General features: G+C 44.3%; 1 protein-coding gene across 3 annotated transcripts in view; it reads left to right on the top strand.

Annotated features, from left to right (window-relative positions):
- Positions 1–19,559, top strand: part of AMOTL1 (angiomotin like 1) — a 233,162-nt gene that overhangs the window by 187,526 nt on the left and 26,077 nt on the right. For all 3 annotated transcript variants that reach the window (XM_082244557.1, XM_082244556.1, XM_082244558.1), the window contains 2 exons: positions 7,259–7,404; positions 9,160–9,309. In XM_082244557.1, the coding sequence (XP_082100683.1) occupies positions 7,259–7,404; positions 9,160–9,309 (296 nt within the window). The remainder of the gene's footprint in view (positions 1–7,258; positions 7,405–9,159; positions 9,310–19,559) is intronic.

The following is a 19,559-nucleotide window of genomic DNA, read 5'->3' as shown; positions in this document are numbered from 1 at the left end:
CTGCTGGTTTTTCTGCAGGTTGAATAAAAAAAAATGAGTCAATTTCCCCATCCACACATTCGAGGTGGGTAGGGAGTCCTTTCCGACTATAGCCGGCAGCACTGATCGTGCAAGAAAAACATGACAGGCTGGTTTTACACAAGACGATTAATAGATTGACTTGTGTACAACCAGCCTGCCAATACATGGAACTGAAAATTGGCCAGTTCCTGCTGGCCAGCTTTAATCTGTCTTAAAGTGGTTGTAAAGGCAGAAGTTTTTTTTTTATCCAAATGCATTCTATGCATTAAGATGAAAAATTTCTGTGTGGGCCCCCTAAAATTTACTCTCCTCTCTTCCTTGAGCCTCCTCTCGATCCAGCGATGTTGCAGGAGACACTCGGCTTCCCTAGACTCTCCCTCCTCACTGGCTGAGACAGCAGCACAGCGCCATTGTCAATTAAATTCAGTGAGCCAATGAGGGGAGGGGGGTGGGGCTAGACTGGGGCTCGGTGCCTTAATGGACACAGGAAGCTGCAGCTCAGCTTGGGTGTCCCTATAGCAAGCTGCTTGCTGTGGGGGCACTCAACAGGAGGGAGGGATCAGGAGAGCCGAAGAGGGACCCGAGAAGAGGAGGATCCGGGCTGCTCTGTACAAAACCAACTGCACAGAGGAGGTAAGTATAACATATTTGTTATTTAAATTTTTTAAAAAAACAAGGCTTTACAATCACTTTAAGCCTAGTACACACAAGACGAATGTCAGGCGGCATTGGCTGGTTTAATAGAAACCGGCCAACATTCTACCCGTGTGTTCTTGTGTCGTTCGGCTGGTTTCCGTTGAAGGGGCATGACCAAAAAAGGTCTGCCTATCAGCTCATGACCATTGGCTGAGAGCGCTGAACCGGAGTGTTCTGGCGGGGGGCTGTCCCCCTGTCAGAACACAACAGAATAGCAGGGGAGATTGCTGTACTAACATCAGATTGTTAGTACAGCAGCTCCTCCTGAACTGTCAGTTTTCGCTCAGCCCTGCTGGATTGAACGAAAGAAAAGCTACTGGTGTGTACGAGGCTTTACTAACTGTCTTGGGACTATCCACATTCCCGAAGCTAGTTACTGTTATCTCAGAAGCTTGTGTACAGCAGACATTTCCCCAATTAGAAGCAGATGAGCCGGCACCATTGTCACTTTCTTTACTTGCGTCCATGGCAGAGTTGTCCCACCACAACATGTTTACTCTCCCCCCTTCCCACCTCCTTTCATTAATGTTGTATAGGTTTTCTAGCAAGGCAGAGTGAGTCTGAAGAGTTTTTCATTAGCGCCTTGATTGAATGCTCTTCTGATTACAATGGAGCCGCCTCCAGCACAGTTAATTACTTCGCATTTCACAGTGTTGACTGGACAGAATGGACAGAGAAACAATATGAAATGTCAGTATGTAATTAGACTTGACAAAACAGAGTTCAGGCAATAGAAGGCCCGCTCTCTAATGTGCAGCCAAATACTTTCCTTCTGTTTGGCTCGTTCCAATGTAGGGATCAAAGGGCGGCCTTTTCTAAAGCCGGGATGTTGCTATGGACTCACCATTGACTTCAATGGGGGGGCAGATAGTGAGGTTCTTCTGTAAAGGCCGGCCATACATGGATCGAACCTCAGCTGGTTCAGCAGGTACCGACTGAATTTCGATCCATGTATGGGCAGGGAGGTTGCATAGAGGTTTATCTGCCAATCGACTTCTGTACAACCACCTTGTCAGGTTTTCTCTGTTTAGTCAGTTCCGCAAGCTATAGATGGCAGCGTTGATCATTGTATTCTGGCAGCAGGGAAGAATACAGTAGATCAGCAGGGAGGATTCCCCCATCCACCTTGAATGTGTGGATGGAGAAATCTACTCTTTTTTCATTCAACCTCCAGGTTGAATGAAAAAAATGACTAATCTATGGGCTGCCTAAAGCTCACCATACATGTTACAATCGGACTGTACAATCTCTTTACGTCTATTAATAACTATGTAGTGCAAGGACCTATCTAATTTATTACAATTTGATAGCTTAGTTTAGGCAGGTCCTCATATTACGCAGGGCTTTTTTTCAGCAGGACCGCGGGGGAACGCAGTTCCGGAACCTCCAGTCTGAATGTATGCAATGGTAAAGGGGTGCTGGGGTCAGAGGGGTGAGCTGAAGGGCCTATTGATTCTGGCTGCTGGGGGGATCTATTGTTGCTGGGGTAAATCTATTGTTGCTGGAGGGCATTTTGTTGTGGGTGGGGCTATCGTTGCAGTGGAGGATTTATTGTTGCTGGGGGGATCTATTGTTGCTGATTCCAGGGGATCTATTTGACTGCTTTTCTTGTTACCATTAACAAATTCCATACAAACTGCTTAGCACAACAAAATTATACTTGGTTCTGTATTCTCTAAATTAGGTGGTGCTGGAAGGTGGGTAGGGAGTGGAACCAAGGGGTGGTGCTCAGAGGTGGGTAGGGGGTGGAACCAAGGGACGGTGCTCGGAAGTGGGTAGGGGGTGGAACCAAGGGACGGTGCACGGAGATAGGTAGGGGGTGGAACCAAGGGACAGTGCTCGGAGGTGGGTAGGGGCTGAAACCAAGGTCGGTGCTCGGAGGTGGGTAGGGGCAGAGACGAGAGGTGACTAAGAAGTGGGGAGTTCCAGCACCTATTCTCTGAGAAAAAAGCCCTGATATTACGTATACGTTTTGGTAAATTTAGCAACCCTCCTGTCTGGGGAAAGGAAATACCCCCACCGCAGGGGTGAGCTAACATTACCTAAGAGTGAATTGATGGCCGCAATAGAGAGTTATGACCACAAAGGGCACCAGCCAATTTAGTGTTTTTCAAATATTAATTGCTCTGGCTCACAGGGAGAGAGCAATTTGGCTTCAGATTTCCAACAACATAGGTTCAAGACTCCGCCACACTCCTTCATCCAAGGTAGTACCAGGATTCTTCAGGGCAGACTCCATCCCCTCCAGCAGGACTTCTTTCCCTTGCTCTCCACCTTGGGTTCTATACCCTCCTCAACCAGATAGGCCAGTTGAGGATTCTGTTGTTCCCCCCCTATGGAGATTCCTCCTGTCATTTTGTGTTAAAAGGTTGGAAATGCAAATTTCACAGTTGTCACAAAAGGAAAGAAAGCGACAACTTGCAGACAAGTTGATGGATCAAAGGTCACCTACAAAACGGAAAGAATAGGTGTGATCTTTCTCATGGGAAAATCAGTGACAGTTATATTAAGTATCTTAAAGTAAACCTGTGCTGAAAGAAATATATATGACTGCCACTTTTGACCTAGTACTTCCTAAGTCTGACCCAAAACAAGAATGCAAACCATTTTTCTGACTTTGGTCTGATTTCGTTATCTGCATGCTTGTTCTAAATATGTCCCTCAGAAAGTACTGAAGTTGGACCATCACCATGGCTGCCAGGCAATTACCACGAAGGTGGTCAACAGTAGTAGCCTTTGTATTTCTCGGGGCTGTTAGATCAGCCTTTTTCAACCAGGGTGCCCATGCACCCTGGGGTGCCTTGAGGTTTCTTCAGGGGTGCCTTGGCAAAATGCCTACAAATTGCCCCAAAAGTGTATACAAGGCAGTAGGTGGATGAAACCTGCCTTTTAGTTACACAAAGCCACAGGTTTTCTTTGTAGACCATTACAACCGTCTAGTTGCCGGCGTCCTATCGACCAATGAAATCAGTTGATAAGGAGGATGTCAGTTGCCTGCATATCATCCTTGTTTAACCCTCCCTTGCCTCTCTCCATCAGCTTTGGGGTCTCATTATCTAAGTGATGGAGAAAAACTGAGGGAGAAGAGAAACATTGGAATATTAGTCAGTAACAGTTTGCAAAAGTGTATTTGCTTTGGAAGAATAAATAACCTCTAACGTCGGGTGTCCTACATGTATTGATGTTGCTGCATTATGTAAAACTATTAGAATCGTTTTTACATTTTAGAATGGGGCACCTCAAGACTGTCCATAATTTTGAAGGGTGCCTCGAGATTGTCCATAACTTTAAAGGGTGTCTTGACTGAAAAAAGGTTGAGAAACACTGTTAGACCAATCTGTTTGAGATCTTCCACCTTCATGGCATATTGTTATATGATATTTACAAATTCATTCTTCGTGATAATTGTCTCAAGGATTTTACCATTTTTCATTGTTACGTTATTCATTTATACACTTTTATGTTTAAATGGATATAAATGTTGTTATGTCAACTAAGACAAATAAAAAGTTCCCTTGGTGATAGTTAATCGCTTGCCCAGTTTAGGGAATATACATAACACCTGCGACTGGGCCAGATACCGATTCATAGCTCCCAACTGTCCCTGATTTTGAGGAATTGTCCCTAATTTGGAACGATGTCCCTTTGTCCCTCTTTCCTCCTTATTTGTCCCTCATTTTGGTCTGATCTATATAGTTTTATATAAAATGCACCTTTTATCTTTCAAAAAGTGTTTCCTAGTGCTAAACATTTCATCCAATTTATAAATACCTGCATTTGCAAATTTTAAAAGACGGTAAAAGGAAAAGAAGTGGTAAAAAAAAAAAGCACTTGTGGGTTTAACTAATCATACTTTTGTATAATTCTCTTTTAAAAGGGGCGTGGCAGGAGGTGTGTCTTATGCAGAGTTGTATAAAGTACTCGAAACCCATACTTGAGTAAAAGTACAAGTGCTCGATCAAAAAGTGACTTGAGTAGAAGTGGAAGTGCTCGATCAAAAAGTGACTTGAGTAGAAGTACTTAAGTATTCAACATTTTTTGTACTTAAGTATTGCAAGTAGTTTTTTTTAAAAATTTTGCTACTCAAGTACTGAAAGTAAAAGTACCAGTAGTTTTGAAAAAAAAAAATTGCTACTCAAGTACTGAAAGTAAACGTACAAGTACTGTGTAAGGGCTCTTTCACATGGCCGCTCCGTGTGAAAGCTCCGTTGCGGGACTTTTTTTTTTTTTCACGGAGCGGATGACATTTGTGTCATCCGCTCCGTATGTCCGCATATCATCCCATCCGTTTGCGGATGATATGCGGACATAATGTAAGTCTATGGGCATTGCGGATGTCAGCAGGTGACACCGCTGACATCCGATTTTCCTTCCTTTCCTTTTTTGAACGGATGAAAAAATAGGGTTCTGTTCCGTTCCAAAAAACGTAACAGAACTGAAAGGAAGAAAATCGGATGTCAGCGGATGGTATTCCGCTGACATCCGCAATGCCATTGACTTACATTATGTCTGCAAATCATCCGCAAAAAAATAGGATGATTTGCGGACACACGGAGCGGCCGTGTGAAAGAGCCCTTATGTAGTTATTCAAGAAAGAAGTCAAAAGTTTGAACATTATATTGTTTTTTATTATTTCAAATGCAGCTTTTATTTATACATACAGTAGCATTTATTTGATTTGAGTAACTATGCAGCACAAAAAAAAAATATCGGAGTAGAAGTATTGAAATCATTGAAAAAATGTAGTGAAGTAAAAGTAGAAGTAGGAGAAAAAAATTCTACTCTAGGAAAGTACAGATACCGCCTTTCGGTACTTAAGTACAGTAGTGAAGTAGTTCTACTTAGTTACTATACATCTCTGGTCTTATGCCTACATACTTTTTCTAGTAGATGTCCCTCGTTCCAGTCTCAAAATGTTGGGAGGTATGCAATTTCATGCAAAAAACCTCAGTGGGGGTTCCTAGCGATTAGCTGCAGGAGCCAGCCCAATTGAAAGCAATGAGAGGCTGCAGGGCAAGTGATCAGCCCTGGATGCAGATTATCCTGTCCTGGCCAAGATTAGCTGAGTCCTGCAGCTTTTCACTGCAAACCCCTGCCAGGGTTCTTGCATGTATTCGGTGAGAACCGCTTAGGCAGGCCATATATTTGCTTGATTCCCCCATCAACACAGTAATGTTAATAGGGTAATGCCTTCCACTGAGCTATTGTGTTCTCAGACCAGGGAAGCCGTCCCTGCCGGGAGAACACAATGATTAGTTGTTGTAAGCAAGTTGATCGATTAATCGACTTGGGTACAATCAGCCTGCCCATAGATGGATGGAATCCCGGACAGTCCCTTCTGAAACTGGCTGAGATTTGAACCATCAATGGCATGCTTTAATCCCTCAAATTCTAAGTTTAAGTATTGTTTGCTCAATTGTTATTTGTGAGTAGTCTTCTAGCATAAAAGCTTAATGGACTTGGGTTTTAGATTATTTAGTTCTTTGAATGTTGGGCCTGTGCCGCTATAGCTATGTGTGTGTGTGGTATATTTTTTTATTTTGGATAGAGGGGAGATGAATTAGAACACCTCTCAGTTTTTATTGCTGTCTGTTCCCCCATTTAGGAGATACATTCTCTCTATTTGTCCTGTTTACCAGTACCATTGAAAGTAAAAGAAAATCCCAAATTTTGGGTTGTCCCCAGAAAAGTAATAGAGGGGAAATCTTCCAATGGGGACACTAGTTCGGATGACTTAGGAGTCCCCTAGGAATTCCCTTAATTTGCAGGGATTTCCTCTCACTTCCTGTTTAGCTATGGGACAGGAAGTGAAAGGGAGTAAAAAGGTGAGAGTTTGTTGGCTCGCTTCACTGAGCATATATCAGCCACATCCCTATTGACTTAGTATTAGAGAAAAAGTGGTTGGGAGCACTCCAAAGTGAACCAATGTCATTGGATGGGTTGCAGTCCATCGCCTTTGGTTCGCTTTGGACTGCTCCCAACCACTTTTTCTCTAATAGGAAGTGAAAGGGAATCTCCGCAATAGGACACAGATGGCTAAAATATATCTGACAGGGGTTATAACCCTCCCTTGCTCTATCCAAAAGGAAAAAAAAAGTTTTGCCTATAATTCTGCTTTAATATATAGAGTACACCCCGTGTGTATGGGCTGACACAAACACTGAGGGGATGCTGTGTTCTCAGCAGTTGTTCAGTCAGGTCCCATGTTGTAAAAAGTTAAATAAAAAGGATGTGTTGTGGAAATCTCCAGTAACATCTGAAAATGTATGAATGCTAAAAACACGCTTTGGTTCCTCTTTAAATAACATGTCAGAAAGCAGCATGGGTCCTCGCTAAAGTCTGGCCCGGCACTGCTTATTGCTGATGCTCACCAGGCGACGGCCGAGGAAACACACAAGGCCTGTAGTCACCTCCACATCTGCAGAGCTCTCGCTCTGTTTTTTCTCTCCCCTCCGGCTGGTGCCAGAGGTGAGTTGGACCAGGGCCCAAATTCCAAGCAGGATTCTGAGAGAAACTCTTCTGTGTTTCTTCCCCTTTTTAGACAAAGAGCACTTGAAGGAGATGGAGAGCCTGGAGCGCGAGCTGGCAGCACTGCGCACTACCAATGAGGATCAGAGGAGGCACATTGAAATCTTAGAGCAGGCTCTGAGTAATGCCCAGGCCAAAGTCATCAAACTGGAAGAAGAGGTAACCCCGGGACAAGCTCTATTTTTACAGATTTCTGTTGGAGGAAGCTGGAGAAGGGCAGGCTTAAAATTCACCAGCACATTGTCTGATATCAGGTTATATACTCCTTTGTAATCTATCAGCAGTTATCCTATTTGTGAACATACTATTGGCCCGCACACACAATCTGAAAATCGGACGAAAAATGCCGCTTTCGAATTGATCGTACGATAATCTGATTGTTAGTACACAACTTTCAAGAGCTGATTATGACAGTTCATGCAAAAAATATCCGATGGGACAAGCACGAAAATTTTTCTTTTTCGATACCAGATCGGATGATTTTCGTTTATTCAGTACAGTTGTCGTTCGAAAATACAATACAAATACACTACAACGCATTACATTACTTCAGATTTTTTACTCTGTCGTACGAGAATTTTTGTAACTTTAGTAAACTCTTTATTTTCAACATGCGACTAGTATGCAAAGAAAAACGGGCAATCTGTGGTCCGATTGTCAGATTGTGTGAACGGGACCATAAGGGCCTCTTAAGACCTGCGTTAACCTGCAGTATTTTATGCTTATACTTGCATTGCCAATACACCTAAAGGAAGTATCGCATTTTTTTATTACAGTGTATCACAAAGCAATGCATAAGTCTATTGGGCCAGCAGTATTTTTGCATTAAGGTACCGCTCTAAATGAACCACAATGCAACACATGTTAACGCATGGCACTTGTGTTTTGCGTATACGGCTTCTACCATGTTGTATCACAATGCATAGGTCAGAAGGGAACTTACATAAAAGTCAGTTTGGGTTGCAGCATTTTACTCAGTTGTTGCATTTTCCTAATTTGAGTTGCAGCAGTACCCAGGCTACGTTTAGACGTGCAGCTTATATTGCCGGATCTCTGGAAAGCAATTTGTGGTGGATAGCTTTTCAAAGGAATTTTTCAGATGGTGAGGAGGTGATATGTCATCTCCTGACTTCCAGTTTTAACCCTGTAAATGGGGAACCATCCGCTTGAATGGGTTGCATTCAGCAGCTGGACTGCATGCCTAAGGCAATGGGGGGTGCTAATTTTTGCTAAGGCCATGAAGCAAAGCATTGTGACTATGCCATGTGTACACCCCCATCTGGCTGCCATTGCAGCTCAACTGCCTGTTTTTACTGTCTCCCCCTAACCACAGCCACAAGTGAAGATTTTAACTAGGACAGCCAGCACCAGCACAAGGGATAGTTCTAAATGTAAGTACCGGCCCTTGTGCTGATTAAAAAAAAAATGTAACTTAGGCTTTAATATATGGGTACTGTTACTATGGGAAAAATAATAGGAAATGCTATACAAGGTATGTGTTAAGGGGCACATAATTCATGTTGGGGGGGGGGGGGGGTTGGGTAATTGCTGGCTATGTCCCCCTTATCAGCTAGTCACGGCGCCAGTTTGGTAGCTTTCTTATAAGAAGACATGGAAACCATACTGCTAAACCTTAAGTAAATATTGGTGGACAAAGGTGGATCATGTAAGTATAGAAGGTATGTGCATCTCTGTTTAGTGGCCCTCTGATGTCACACGTTGAATGCAGGTCATGTTACTAAACTCTTTTTTAACATTAGCCTCTCGTTTATTTTATGCCTTTTGGAATGTTAATATTACCTTACTAAATGGGGGAACAATACATTTCTGTTTAGGTATTTCACCAGTTGTCTTATCTGTTGTGGATATTGAATTGGGATGTTAGCGTCAGACGCTCTCTTGTTTTCCTTCTAGCTGCGTAAAAAGCAGGTGTACGTGGAGGAGGTGGAGAAGCTGCAGCAAGCTCTGACCCAGCTCCAGGCAGCGGGAGAGAAGAGAGAGCAGCTGGAGAGGAGGCTACGGACCAGGCTAGAGAAAGAGCTGGAGTCTCTGAGAATGCAGCAGGTAATGGGCATCTATGCAGGGTGTCAGGCAGGTGACTTTTCTGCCATCTACAGATTGGGGTACAAATATGAAGCAGTCTGCAAATTATACTTGCAAGCCTGCAAGATATTCTCCAGTTCAACCAATTGCCGACCGCAATACATAAATATACCTTGGAGCTTGCAAGTGGTTTACTGGGGTCATGGCTTAACAGCCATAACCCCAGTATTTTATTTTTCAGCCGGCGACTGGCTTTTTCATGAGTGGCTAACTCGTCGCTGGATCGTTTTCGGAAGTAGCGGGTGGGGTCCGCCCCTCCCGCCGCTCGCTAGTGATTCCCGGGCTTACCGTTCTTAGGCTTCATGTACACATAGCCTACTTTGACCATCGGCCGTGGGAAAATGCAAAACGCAGTAAAATCTTGCCACAATTTTCCTGCGGTTCTGTGGCCGGCGGTCAAAACATTTGTATCCTGAATGAGATTCTTCCACATTCAGGAGAAGGAGGTTGAAGATCCCCTAACTGCAGCAGCTCCTAAACTCTGCTAAAAGCCTATGTGTACATGGACACCTAAGCTTTTATGGAAATTAGTTTGGGAGCTTATTTAAAAAAAAAAATGCCAAAAGCTCTTAAACTCAAGTTTAGGAGCTGTAGTGTACATGAAACCTTACCGGCGTGCCCCAGGAACAATCCGATAGGTCGTGCGGCTGGCCATAGAGGTGACCAGAGACCAGATTATCTCTGATCGCCTCTATGGGCTTGGAGGACCGGAGCAACGTCATGATGTCACTTCCAGTCTAGGGGGGAAGTAAACAATTTGTTTTTTTAAAGCAAAAGATCGAAAACATGTTTTTTTCGATCTTTTGCTTTTAAAGGTAGAGGAGAGATTTGGGGTCTTATTGACCCAAGATTTTTCCATAAAGAGGACCTGTCATCACTTATTTCTAATAAAAGGAATGTTTACAAGGAAGAATTTGGGCAATCAAGACATAAATGTGCATCCATCCTTTAAATGTAGCTCTAAAAATTGGAGTATAGGTTTCGTTTATTGGCTGGTCATGTGACCAGTGCCAAGGCATGTTTCTCCAGAACAGGTAGATCAATATTCAGGCAGAGCCAAATCCCATCCAATATCACCTAAACATCTGGCCTCCAAAGCTACAAAAGAAAAAGTAGAGGCCACCCCATCACTTGGGCCTCATTTGGACGACCACTGGCACCCGTTCTGCATGCAAAAGGCAATTTTATTTACATCTGCATCCATTCCCAGCTGTGTGCATGCAGCCTATAGTAATGGATGCACATTCATCGGACAGACACATGTCAAAGTTTGATAGGCGCGCAAGAGTGGGTGCACAATGCCAAATGCACACAGCGTGCGTTCAGGCAGTGCACCTGCTTCTGCACGACTGTCAAATTTTGACATGCGGCTGTGTCCATAAACACCATGGGGGAAGATACAGACACCAAATAAAATGTCTATCTGAATGCCTTACCTTTAGGGTTGAGCGAACACCTAGATGTCCGTGTTCGACGGTTTCGGCCGAACTTTAAAAAAAAGTCCGGGTCCGTGTCCCGGACTTTTACCGAACTTTTCCCGGACACCGAACCCCATTGAAGTCAATGGGGACCCGAACTTTAAGGCACTAAAATGGCTCTAAAACACCAAAGGAAAGGGCTAGAGTGCTGCAAATGGCAGCAAAACGTAATTAAGAGCATGGCAAGTGCTCTGCAAACAAATGTGGATAGGGAAATAACTTAAAACAACAAAAAAAAAACAGAAAAATAAAACAATGTTCTTCTTCATCTCTGAAGGACGAGGCCCATATGGAGTAGGAGGGAGGTTGAGGTGGTGGTGGATGTGGCGGTGACATAGGCGTGCGCACAGGGTGTGCTGGGTGTGCCTGGGCACACCCTAATCACCTAGGGCACATAGCATTGCCAGTGAGGAGATGGGAAAGATCTCCCTGGGACCTGCTCTGCTCTATTTCTCCTTGCCTACAGGTACATGGCCCCGATACATTACTCTCCCTGCTGGCAAACACATGCATGTGTATTTCAACTTTGGGGTGCACACCTTAATGCAATAGGCTGCGCACACCTATGGGCGGTGTAGGTGGAAGCGGCGGTGGAGGAGGACCAGGGCCGGATTAACAGCATCATGGGCTTGGTGCTGAGGATTTTGAAGGGCCTTAAGGGCCGTGCCTTGCCATGCACCCAGAGGAGGAAGGGTGCAGCCATGCATGCCTAATTCAACATGGGATGCTGTCTCTGAAGCCCATAAACACATCCATGCATCGCCAACTGTCCCTCCTTGTCCGGCCTTCACGCTGTGTGGGGAGGTTCTGAGGGTGCTGCCTGGGGAAGCGAGCATAGAAGCCAGACTTCTGTGTTTACAAGTGACAGAAGAGCGGTAACAGTGAATATGGCCAACCCGGGGCCTATATAAAAGGTAGGGGCCTGGAGCTGCAGCTCCAATAGCCCCTACATTAATCTGGCCCTGAGGAGGAGGACGAGGTAGCCAACACTGCTTCTTTTCAAAAATTTTAAATGAGGGTACACCCCAAAAGAGTGAGAAAGAGCAAAAATGGAACAATGGGTGGGTAAGGTCGGTATCCATTGCTATTCTGCATAAGGTACGGAAAAGTCCCGTGGGATCCATGCCTGGTTCATTTTAATGAACGTGAGCTTGTCCACATTGTCTCTGGACAGGCGGCTGCGCTTGTCTGTTATAACGCCCCCAGCCGTGCTAAATACCCGTTCAGATAATACACTGGCTGCAGGGCACGCCAGCACCTCCAAGGCGTAAAGGGCAAGCTCAAGCCATGTGCCCAATTTGGAGACCCAGAAGTTGAAGGGGGCAGACCCGTCATTCACTACATGTAGGCGTGTGCACACATACTGCTCCACCATGTTGGTAAAATGCTGCCTCCTGCTAAGACGTTCCATCTGAGCTGCTGGTGCTGCTGTTTGTTGTGGCGTGCTGACAAAGCTTTTCCACATTTCGGCCATGCTAACCCTGCCTTCTGAGGTGCTGGCGGTGCCCTGGTTGCGTTGGCGACCTCCTCCTCCTCCTCCTCTGCCTTGTGCTTCCACTGTGGCCCCGCTGTCAGATGGGAATGCCAGCAGCATGGCGTCTACCAGCGTGCGCTTGTACTCGCGCATCTTGCGATCGCGCTCCAGTGAGTGAATTAAGGACGGTACGTTGTCCTTGTAACGGGGATCCAGCAGCGTGGCCACCCAGTAATCAGCACAAGTTAGAATGTGGGCAACTCGGCGGTCGTTGTGGAGACACTGCAGCATGTAATCGCTCATGTGTGCCAGGCTGCCCAGAGGCAACGAAAGGCTGTCCTCTGTGGGAGGTGTATCGTCCGTGTCCTCTGTATCCCCCCAGCCACGCACCAGTGATGGCCATGAGCTGGCCTGGGTGCCACCCTGCTGTGAACATGGTTCCATCTCCTCCTCCAGCTCCTCCTCCTCCTCATCCTCCTCATCCTCCAGAACTGTGCCCCTGCTGGACAATTGCGTCCCTGGCGTTTGCGTGTGCAGGAACCCACCCTCGGAGCCCCTTGCGAATGACTGCCCTGAAAGCCTTGGAAATGTTACCTCTTCATCCTCCTCCTCCTCCTCATCCTGTGCCACATCCTCTTCCATCATCGCCCGAATTGTTTTTTCAAGGAGGCATAGAAGTGGGATAGTTAAGCTGAGAACGGCGTCATTGCCACTGGCCATGTTGGTGGAGTACTCAAAACAGCGCAACAAGGCACACAGGTCTCGCATGGAGGCCCAGTTAAATTAAATAGCGGAATAGAAAATATGATCCAAAAAAAGTGTATGTATATCACACGTACACAACCACACTGGGCCCCAATTACTATTGTTTGTACCCCTAAAAGGCTAGATGAGGAGTAGGGGGAGTATGGAACAGGCAGCACCCTCAAACCTTCAGAAGTATGAGATGAACCCCAACAACTTGGAAAGGTGGATCTCTCTCACACGTACCGACACAGACTATCCCGCAATTCAATTGATCCTCAAAGGTTTTTATTGAATAGCGGAATAGGAAATATGATCAAAAAAAGTGTATGTATCTCGCACGTACACAACCACACTAGGCCCCAATTACTATTGTTTGTACCCCTAAAAGGCTAGATGAGGAGTAGGGGGGGTATGGAACAGGCAGCACCCTCAAACCTTCAGAAGTATGAGATGAACCCCAACAACTTGGAAAGGTGGATCTCTCTCACACGTACCGACACAGACTATCCCCCAATTTAACTGATCCCCAAAGGTTTTTGATTAAATAGCGGAATAGAAAATATGATCCAAAAAAAGTGTATGTATATCACACGTACACAACCACACTGGGCCCCAATTACTATTGTTTGTACCCCTAAAAGGCTAGATGAGGAGTAGGGGGAGTATGGAACAGGCAGCACCCTCAAACCTTCAGAAGTATGAGATGAACCCCAACAACTTGGAAAGGTGGATCTCTCTCACACGTACCAACACAGACTATCCCCCAATTTAACTGATCCCCAAAGGTTTTTGATTAAATAGCGGAATAGAAAATATGATCCAAAAAAAGTGTATGTATATCACACGTACACAACCACACTAGGCCCCAATTACTATTGTTTGTACCCCTAAAAGGCTAGATGAGGAGTAGGGGGAGTATGGAACAGGCAGCACCCTCAAACCTTCAGAAGTATGAGATGAACCCCAACAACTTGGAAAGGTGGATCTCTCTCACACGTACCGACACAGACTATCCCGCAATTCAATTGATCCTCAAAGGTTTTTATTGAATAGCGGAATAGGAAATATGATCAAAAAAAGTGTATGTATCTCGCACGTACACAACCACACTAGGCCCCAATTACTATTGTTTGTACCCCTAAAAGGCTAGATGAGGAGTAGGGGGGGTATGGAACAGGCAGCACCCTCAAACCTTCAGAAGTATGAGATGAACCCCAACAACTTGGAAAGGTGGATCTCTCTCACACGTACCGACACAGACTATCCCCCAATTTAACTGATCCCCAAAGGTTTTTGATTAAATAGCGGAATAGAAAATATGATCCCAAAAAAGTGTATGTATATCACACGTACACAACCACACTGGGCCCCAATTACTATTGTTTGTACCCCTAAAAGGCTAGATGAGGAGTAGGGGGAGTATGGAACAGGCAGCACCCTCAAACCTTCAGAAGTATGAGATGAACCCCAACAACTTGGAAAGGTGGATCTCTCTCACACGTACCGACACAGACTATCCCGCAATTCAATTGATCCTCAAAGGTTTTTATTGAATAGCGGAATAGGAAATATGATCAAAAAAAGTGTATGTATCTCGCACGTACACAACCACACTAGGCCCCAATTACTATTGTTTGTACCCCTAAAAGGCTAGATGAGGAGTAGGGGGGGTATGGAACAGGCAGCACCCTCAAACCTTCAGAAGTATGAGATGAACCCCAACAACTTGGAAAGGTGGATCTCTCTCACACGTACCGACACAGACTATCCCCCAATTTAACTGATCCCCAAAGGTTTTTGATTAAATAGCGGAATAGAAAATATGATCCCAAAAAAGTGTATGTATATCACACGTACACAACCACACTGGGCCCCAATTACTATTGTTTGTACCCCTAAAAGGCTAGGAGTAGGGGGAGTATGGAACAGGCAGCACCCTCAAACCTTCAGAAGTATGAGATGAACCCCAACAACTTGGAAAGGTGGATCTCTCTCACACGTACCAACACAGACTATCCCCCAATTTAACTGATCCCCAAAGGTTTTTGATTAAATAGCGGAATAGAAAATATGATCCCAAAAAAGTGTATGTATATCACACGTACACAACCACACTAGGCCCCAATTACTATTGTTTGTACCCCTAAAAGGCTAGGAGTAGGGGGAGTATGGAACAGGCAGCACCCTCAAACCTTCAGAAGTATGAGATGAACCCCAACAACTTGGAAAGGTGGATCTCTCTCACACGTACCAACACAGACTATCCCCCAATTTAACTGATCCCCAAAGGTTTTTGATTAAATAGCGGAATAGAAAATATGATCCCAAAAAAGTGTATGTATATCACACGTACACAACCACACTAGGCCCCAATTACTATTGTTTGTACCCCTAAAAGGCTAGGAGTAGGGGGAGTATGGAACAGGCAGCACCCTCAAACCTTCAGAAGTATGAGATGAACCCCAACAACTTGGAAAGGTGGATCTCTCTCACACGTACCAACACAGACTATCCCCCAATTTAACTGATCCCCAAAGGTTTTTGATTAAATAGCGGAATAGAAAATATGATCCCAAAAAAGTGTATGTATATCACACGTACACAACCACACTAGGCCCCAATTACTATTGTTTGTACCCCTAAAAGGCTAGGAGTAGGGGGAGTATGGAACAAGCAGCACCCTCAAACCTTCAGAAGTATGAGATGAACCCCAACAACTTGGAAAGGTGGATCTCTCTCACACGTACCAACACAGACTATCCCCCAATTTAACTGATCCCCAAAGGTTTTTGATTAAATAGCGGAATAGAAAATATGATCCCAAAAAAGTGTATGTATATCACACGTACACAACCACACTAGGCCCCAATTACTATTGTTTGTACCCCTAAAAGGCTAGGAGTAGGGGGAGTATGGAACAGGCAGCACCCTCAAACCTTCAGAAGTATGAGATGAACCCCAACAACTTGGAAAGGTGGATCTCTCTCACACGTACCAACACAGACTATCCCCCAATTTAACTGATCCCCAAAGGTTTTTGATTAAATAGCGGAATAGAAAATATGATCCCAAAAAAGTGTATGTATATCACACGTACACAACCACACTAGGCCCCAATTACTATTGTTTGTACCCCTAAAAGGCTAGGAGTAGGGGGAGTATGGAACAGGCAGCACCCTCAAACCTTCAGAAGTATGAGATGAACCCCAACAACTTGGAAAGGTGGATCTCTCTCACACGTACCAACACAGACTATCCCCCAATTTAACTGATCCCCAAAGGTTTTTGATTAAATAGCGGAATAGAAAATATGATCCCAAAAAAGTGTATGTATATCACACGTACACAACCACACTAGGCCCCAATTACTATTGTTTGTACCCCTAAAAGGCTAGGAGTAGGGGGAGTATGGAACAGGCAGCACCCTCAAACCTTCAGAAGTATGAGATGAACCCCAACAACTTGGAAAGGTGGATCTCTCTCACACGTACCAACACAGACTATCCCCCAATTTAACTGATCCCCAAAGGTTTTTGATTAAATAGCGGAATAGAAAATATGATCCCAAAAAAGTGTATGTATATCACACGTACACAACCACACTAGGCCCCAATTACTATTGTTTGTACCCCTAAAAGGCTAGATGAGGAGTAGGGGGAGTATGGAACAGGCAGCACCCTCAAACCTTCAGAAGTATGAGATTGTGTTCACTGTACCCCACAAAGATTGAGTTCACTGCACCCCACAATGATTGTGTTCACTGCACCCCACAAAGATTGTGTTCACTGCACCTCACAAAGATTGTGTTCACTGTACCCCCCAAAGATTGTGTTCACTGCACCCCACAAAGATTCTGTTCACTGTACCCCACAAAGATTGTGTTCACTGCACCCCAAAAAGATTGTGTTCACTGCACCCCAAAAAGGATGTTGTTCACTGCACCCCAAAAAGGATGTTGTTCACTCCACCCCAAAAAGATTGTGTTCACTGCACCCCACAAAGATTGTGTTCACTGCACCCCAAAAAGATTGTGTTCACTGCACCCCAAAAATGATTTTGTTCACTGCACCCCAAAAAGGATTTTGTTCACTGCACCCCAAAAAGGATGTTGTTCACTCCACCCCAAAAAGATTGTGTTCACTGCACCCCAAAAAGATTGTGTTCACTGCACCCCACAAAGGATTTTGTTCACTGCACCCCAAAAAGATTGTGTTCACTGCACCCCAAAAAGGATGTTGTTCACTGCACCCCAAAAAGGATTTTGTTCACTGCACCCCAAAAAGATTGTGTTCACTGCACCCCACAAAGGATTTTGTTCACTGCACCCCACAAAGATTGTGTTCACTGCACACCAAAAAGGATTGTGTTCACTGCACCCCAAAAAGATTTTGTTCACTGCACCCCAAAAAGATTGTGTTCACTGCAGCCCAAAAAGATTGTGTTCACTGCAGCCCAAAAAGATTGTGTTCACTGCAGCCCAAAAAGATTGTGTTCACTGCAGCCCAAAAAGATTGTGTTCACTGCAGCCCAAAAAGATTGTGTTCACTGCAGCTCACACACAGAAAAATGGATGTGGATCACTGACACCTGCCTATCTCCAATCCCACACCACACAGCAATATCGATTGTAGTTTGTAGAACACAGTTTCCCTAAAATTCAGCAGACTCTGTCCCTAACAGGATTGAGAAGAGATCGTAGATCAGGATTGAGTGCAGACCCCACCCCCCACACAGCAATATCGATTGTAGTTTGTAGAAGACACTGACCCTATAATTCAGCAGACTCTATCCCTAAAATGCCTACAACTCGCCCTGCCTAAACACTCCGACCTGTCCCTCAATTCTATCCGGACACAAATGGTTTTTTCCTGCCTATCTTTCCCTAATCAGCAGCCAGCACGTTGATGTGTGCTCTGTCCCTGAATCTAAGCAGCATAATGACGCCGCTGCGGCTGCCTCGAACTTATAAAGACTTGGTCACATGCTTCAGACGGCCAATCACAGCTACTGAGACATTTGCAGGCATGGCTGGGATGGCTTAAGGCACACCAGTTAAACGATTGTTGATTGGCTGTTGAAAGCCCGCCATGAAAAGAGCGCCAAAGCATGCAAAACCCGGAAATAAAACGACCGAACACGGATTTTTACCCGAACATACAGTAAAGTGTCCGTGTCCGTGTTCGGGTACAAAAAATCCAATTATTCGGTACGAACACGAATAATACAGTCCGTGTTCGCTCAACACTACTTACCTTCCTTCTCCCAGTAGTGTTCCCATCATTTTTATTTCTGAATCTCAATCAGTATAGCAGCAGAAACAATTGACTTCTAATCTAAATGTCCCCACAAGGCCCATTGTGTATCCTTCATGCTGATAATTACAGTTACATGGAATATAGAATCTGAATACATGAAATAAACAAAGCATTTGTGCCTTAGAATTTCAGAAATTAGGCTAATCAGTTTAAATGTGACAGTCGGATTAGAACACGCTTTGATGTTAAAGAGAACTGATTGATCCACCACAATTCTTGATCATATAGAATGAGAGAGGCTGTGCTGTACATTATCTCTGTACTTATTAAACAATTATTTTTTATTTGATTACCATAGCTAACTAGGACTGCTGTATATCATCAAACAAAGGTTTTAGCAAACAGAAAAGATAGGGTAAAACTGATGCTTTGATTTAACCTTTAAATAATTTGTTTACAGTTGAACTGTTGCCAGGCATTCAATCCCTAACCAGCAACACGTGGAGCAATTCATCCTTAAAATTTGTGCGAGGCAGTGAAGTTGTTCAAGTCAGGTCTTAGCATTTTTCACTCAGGCACTAGATTTATACCAGCTGGGCTATAGACAATGTGGGAGGCAGAAAGTAAAGAAGAGGAAAGTAAGCAACTGATGGGGGAGGTAGTTAGGACCTTAGTGTATTGGTGAGATCTCTAGGCTATATTCATTCATCTGTACACTTGTTGAGAGCATATAAAGGGGTCCTATTGGAGATTTTTTTTATTTCTTAAATTATGGAGAATGCAGTAGGCAGAGCTGAAACACGCAAAGGTGGGTGGTATCCACCAAACGTCCCAGATGGACAGGAACAGAGTTAAAATGAAGGAAATCTCAGTGTTGCAGCATCCAAACCATACAGTGGGTACGGAAAGTATTCAGACCCCCTTAAATTTTTCACTCTTTGTTATATTGCAGCCATTTGCTAAAATCATTTAAGTTCATTCTTCTTCCTCGTGAATGTAAACATAGCACCCATACTGACAGAAAAACACAGAATTGTTGACATTGTTGCAGATTTATAAAAAAAGAAAAACTGAAATATCACATGGTCCTAAATATTCAGACCCTTTGCTGTGACACTCATATATTTAACTCAGGTGCTTTCCATTTCTTCTGATCATCCTTGAGATGGTTCTACACCTTCATTTGAGTCCAGCTGTGTTTGATTATACTGATTGGACTTGATTAGGAAAGCCACACACCTGTCTATATAAGACCTT

The sequence above is a fragment of the Pelophylax lessonae genome, assembly GCF_965119305.1.
Source record: "Pelophylax lessonae genome assembly, chromosome: 2".
Classification (NCBI taxonomy): Eukaryota; Metazoa; Chordata; class Amphibia; order Anura; family Ranidae; genus Pelophylax; species Pelophylax lessonae.
This window is presented reverse-complemented; position numbering and strand designations above follow the sequence as displayed.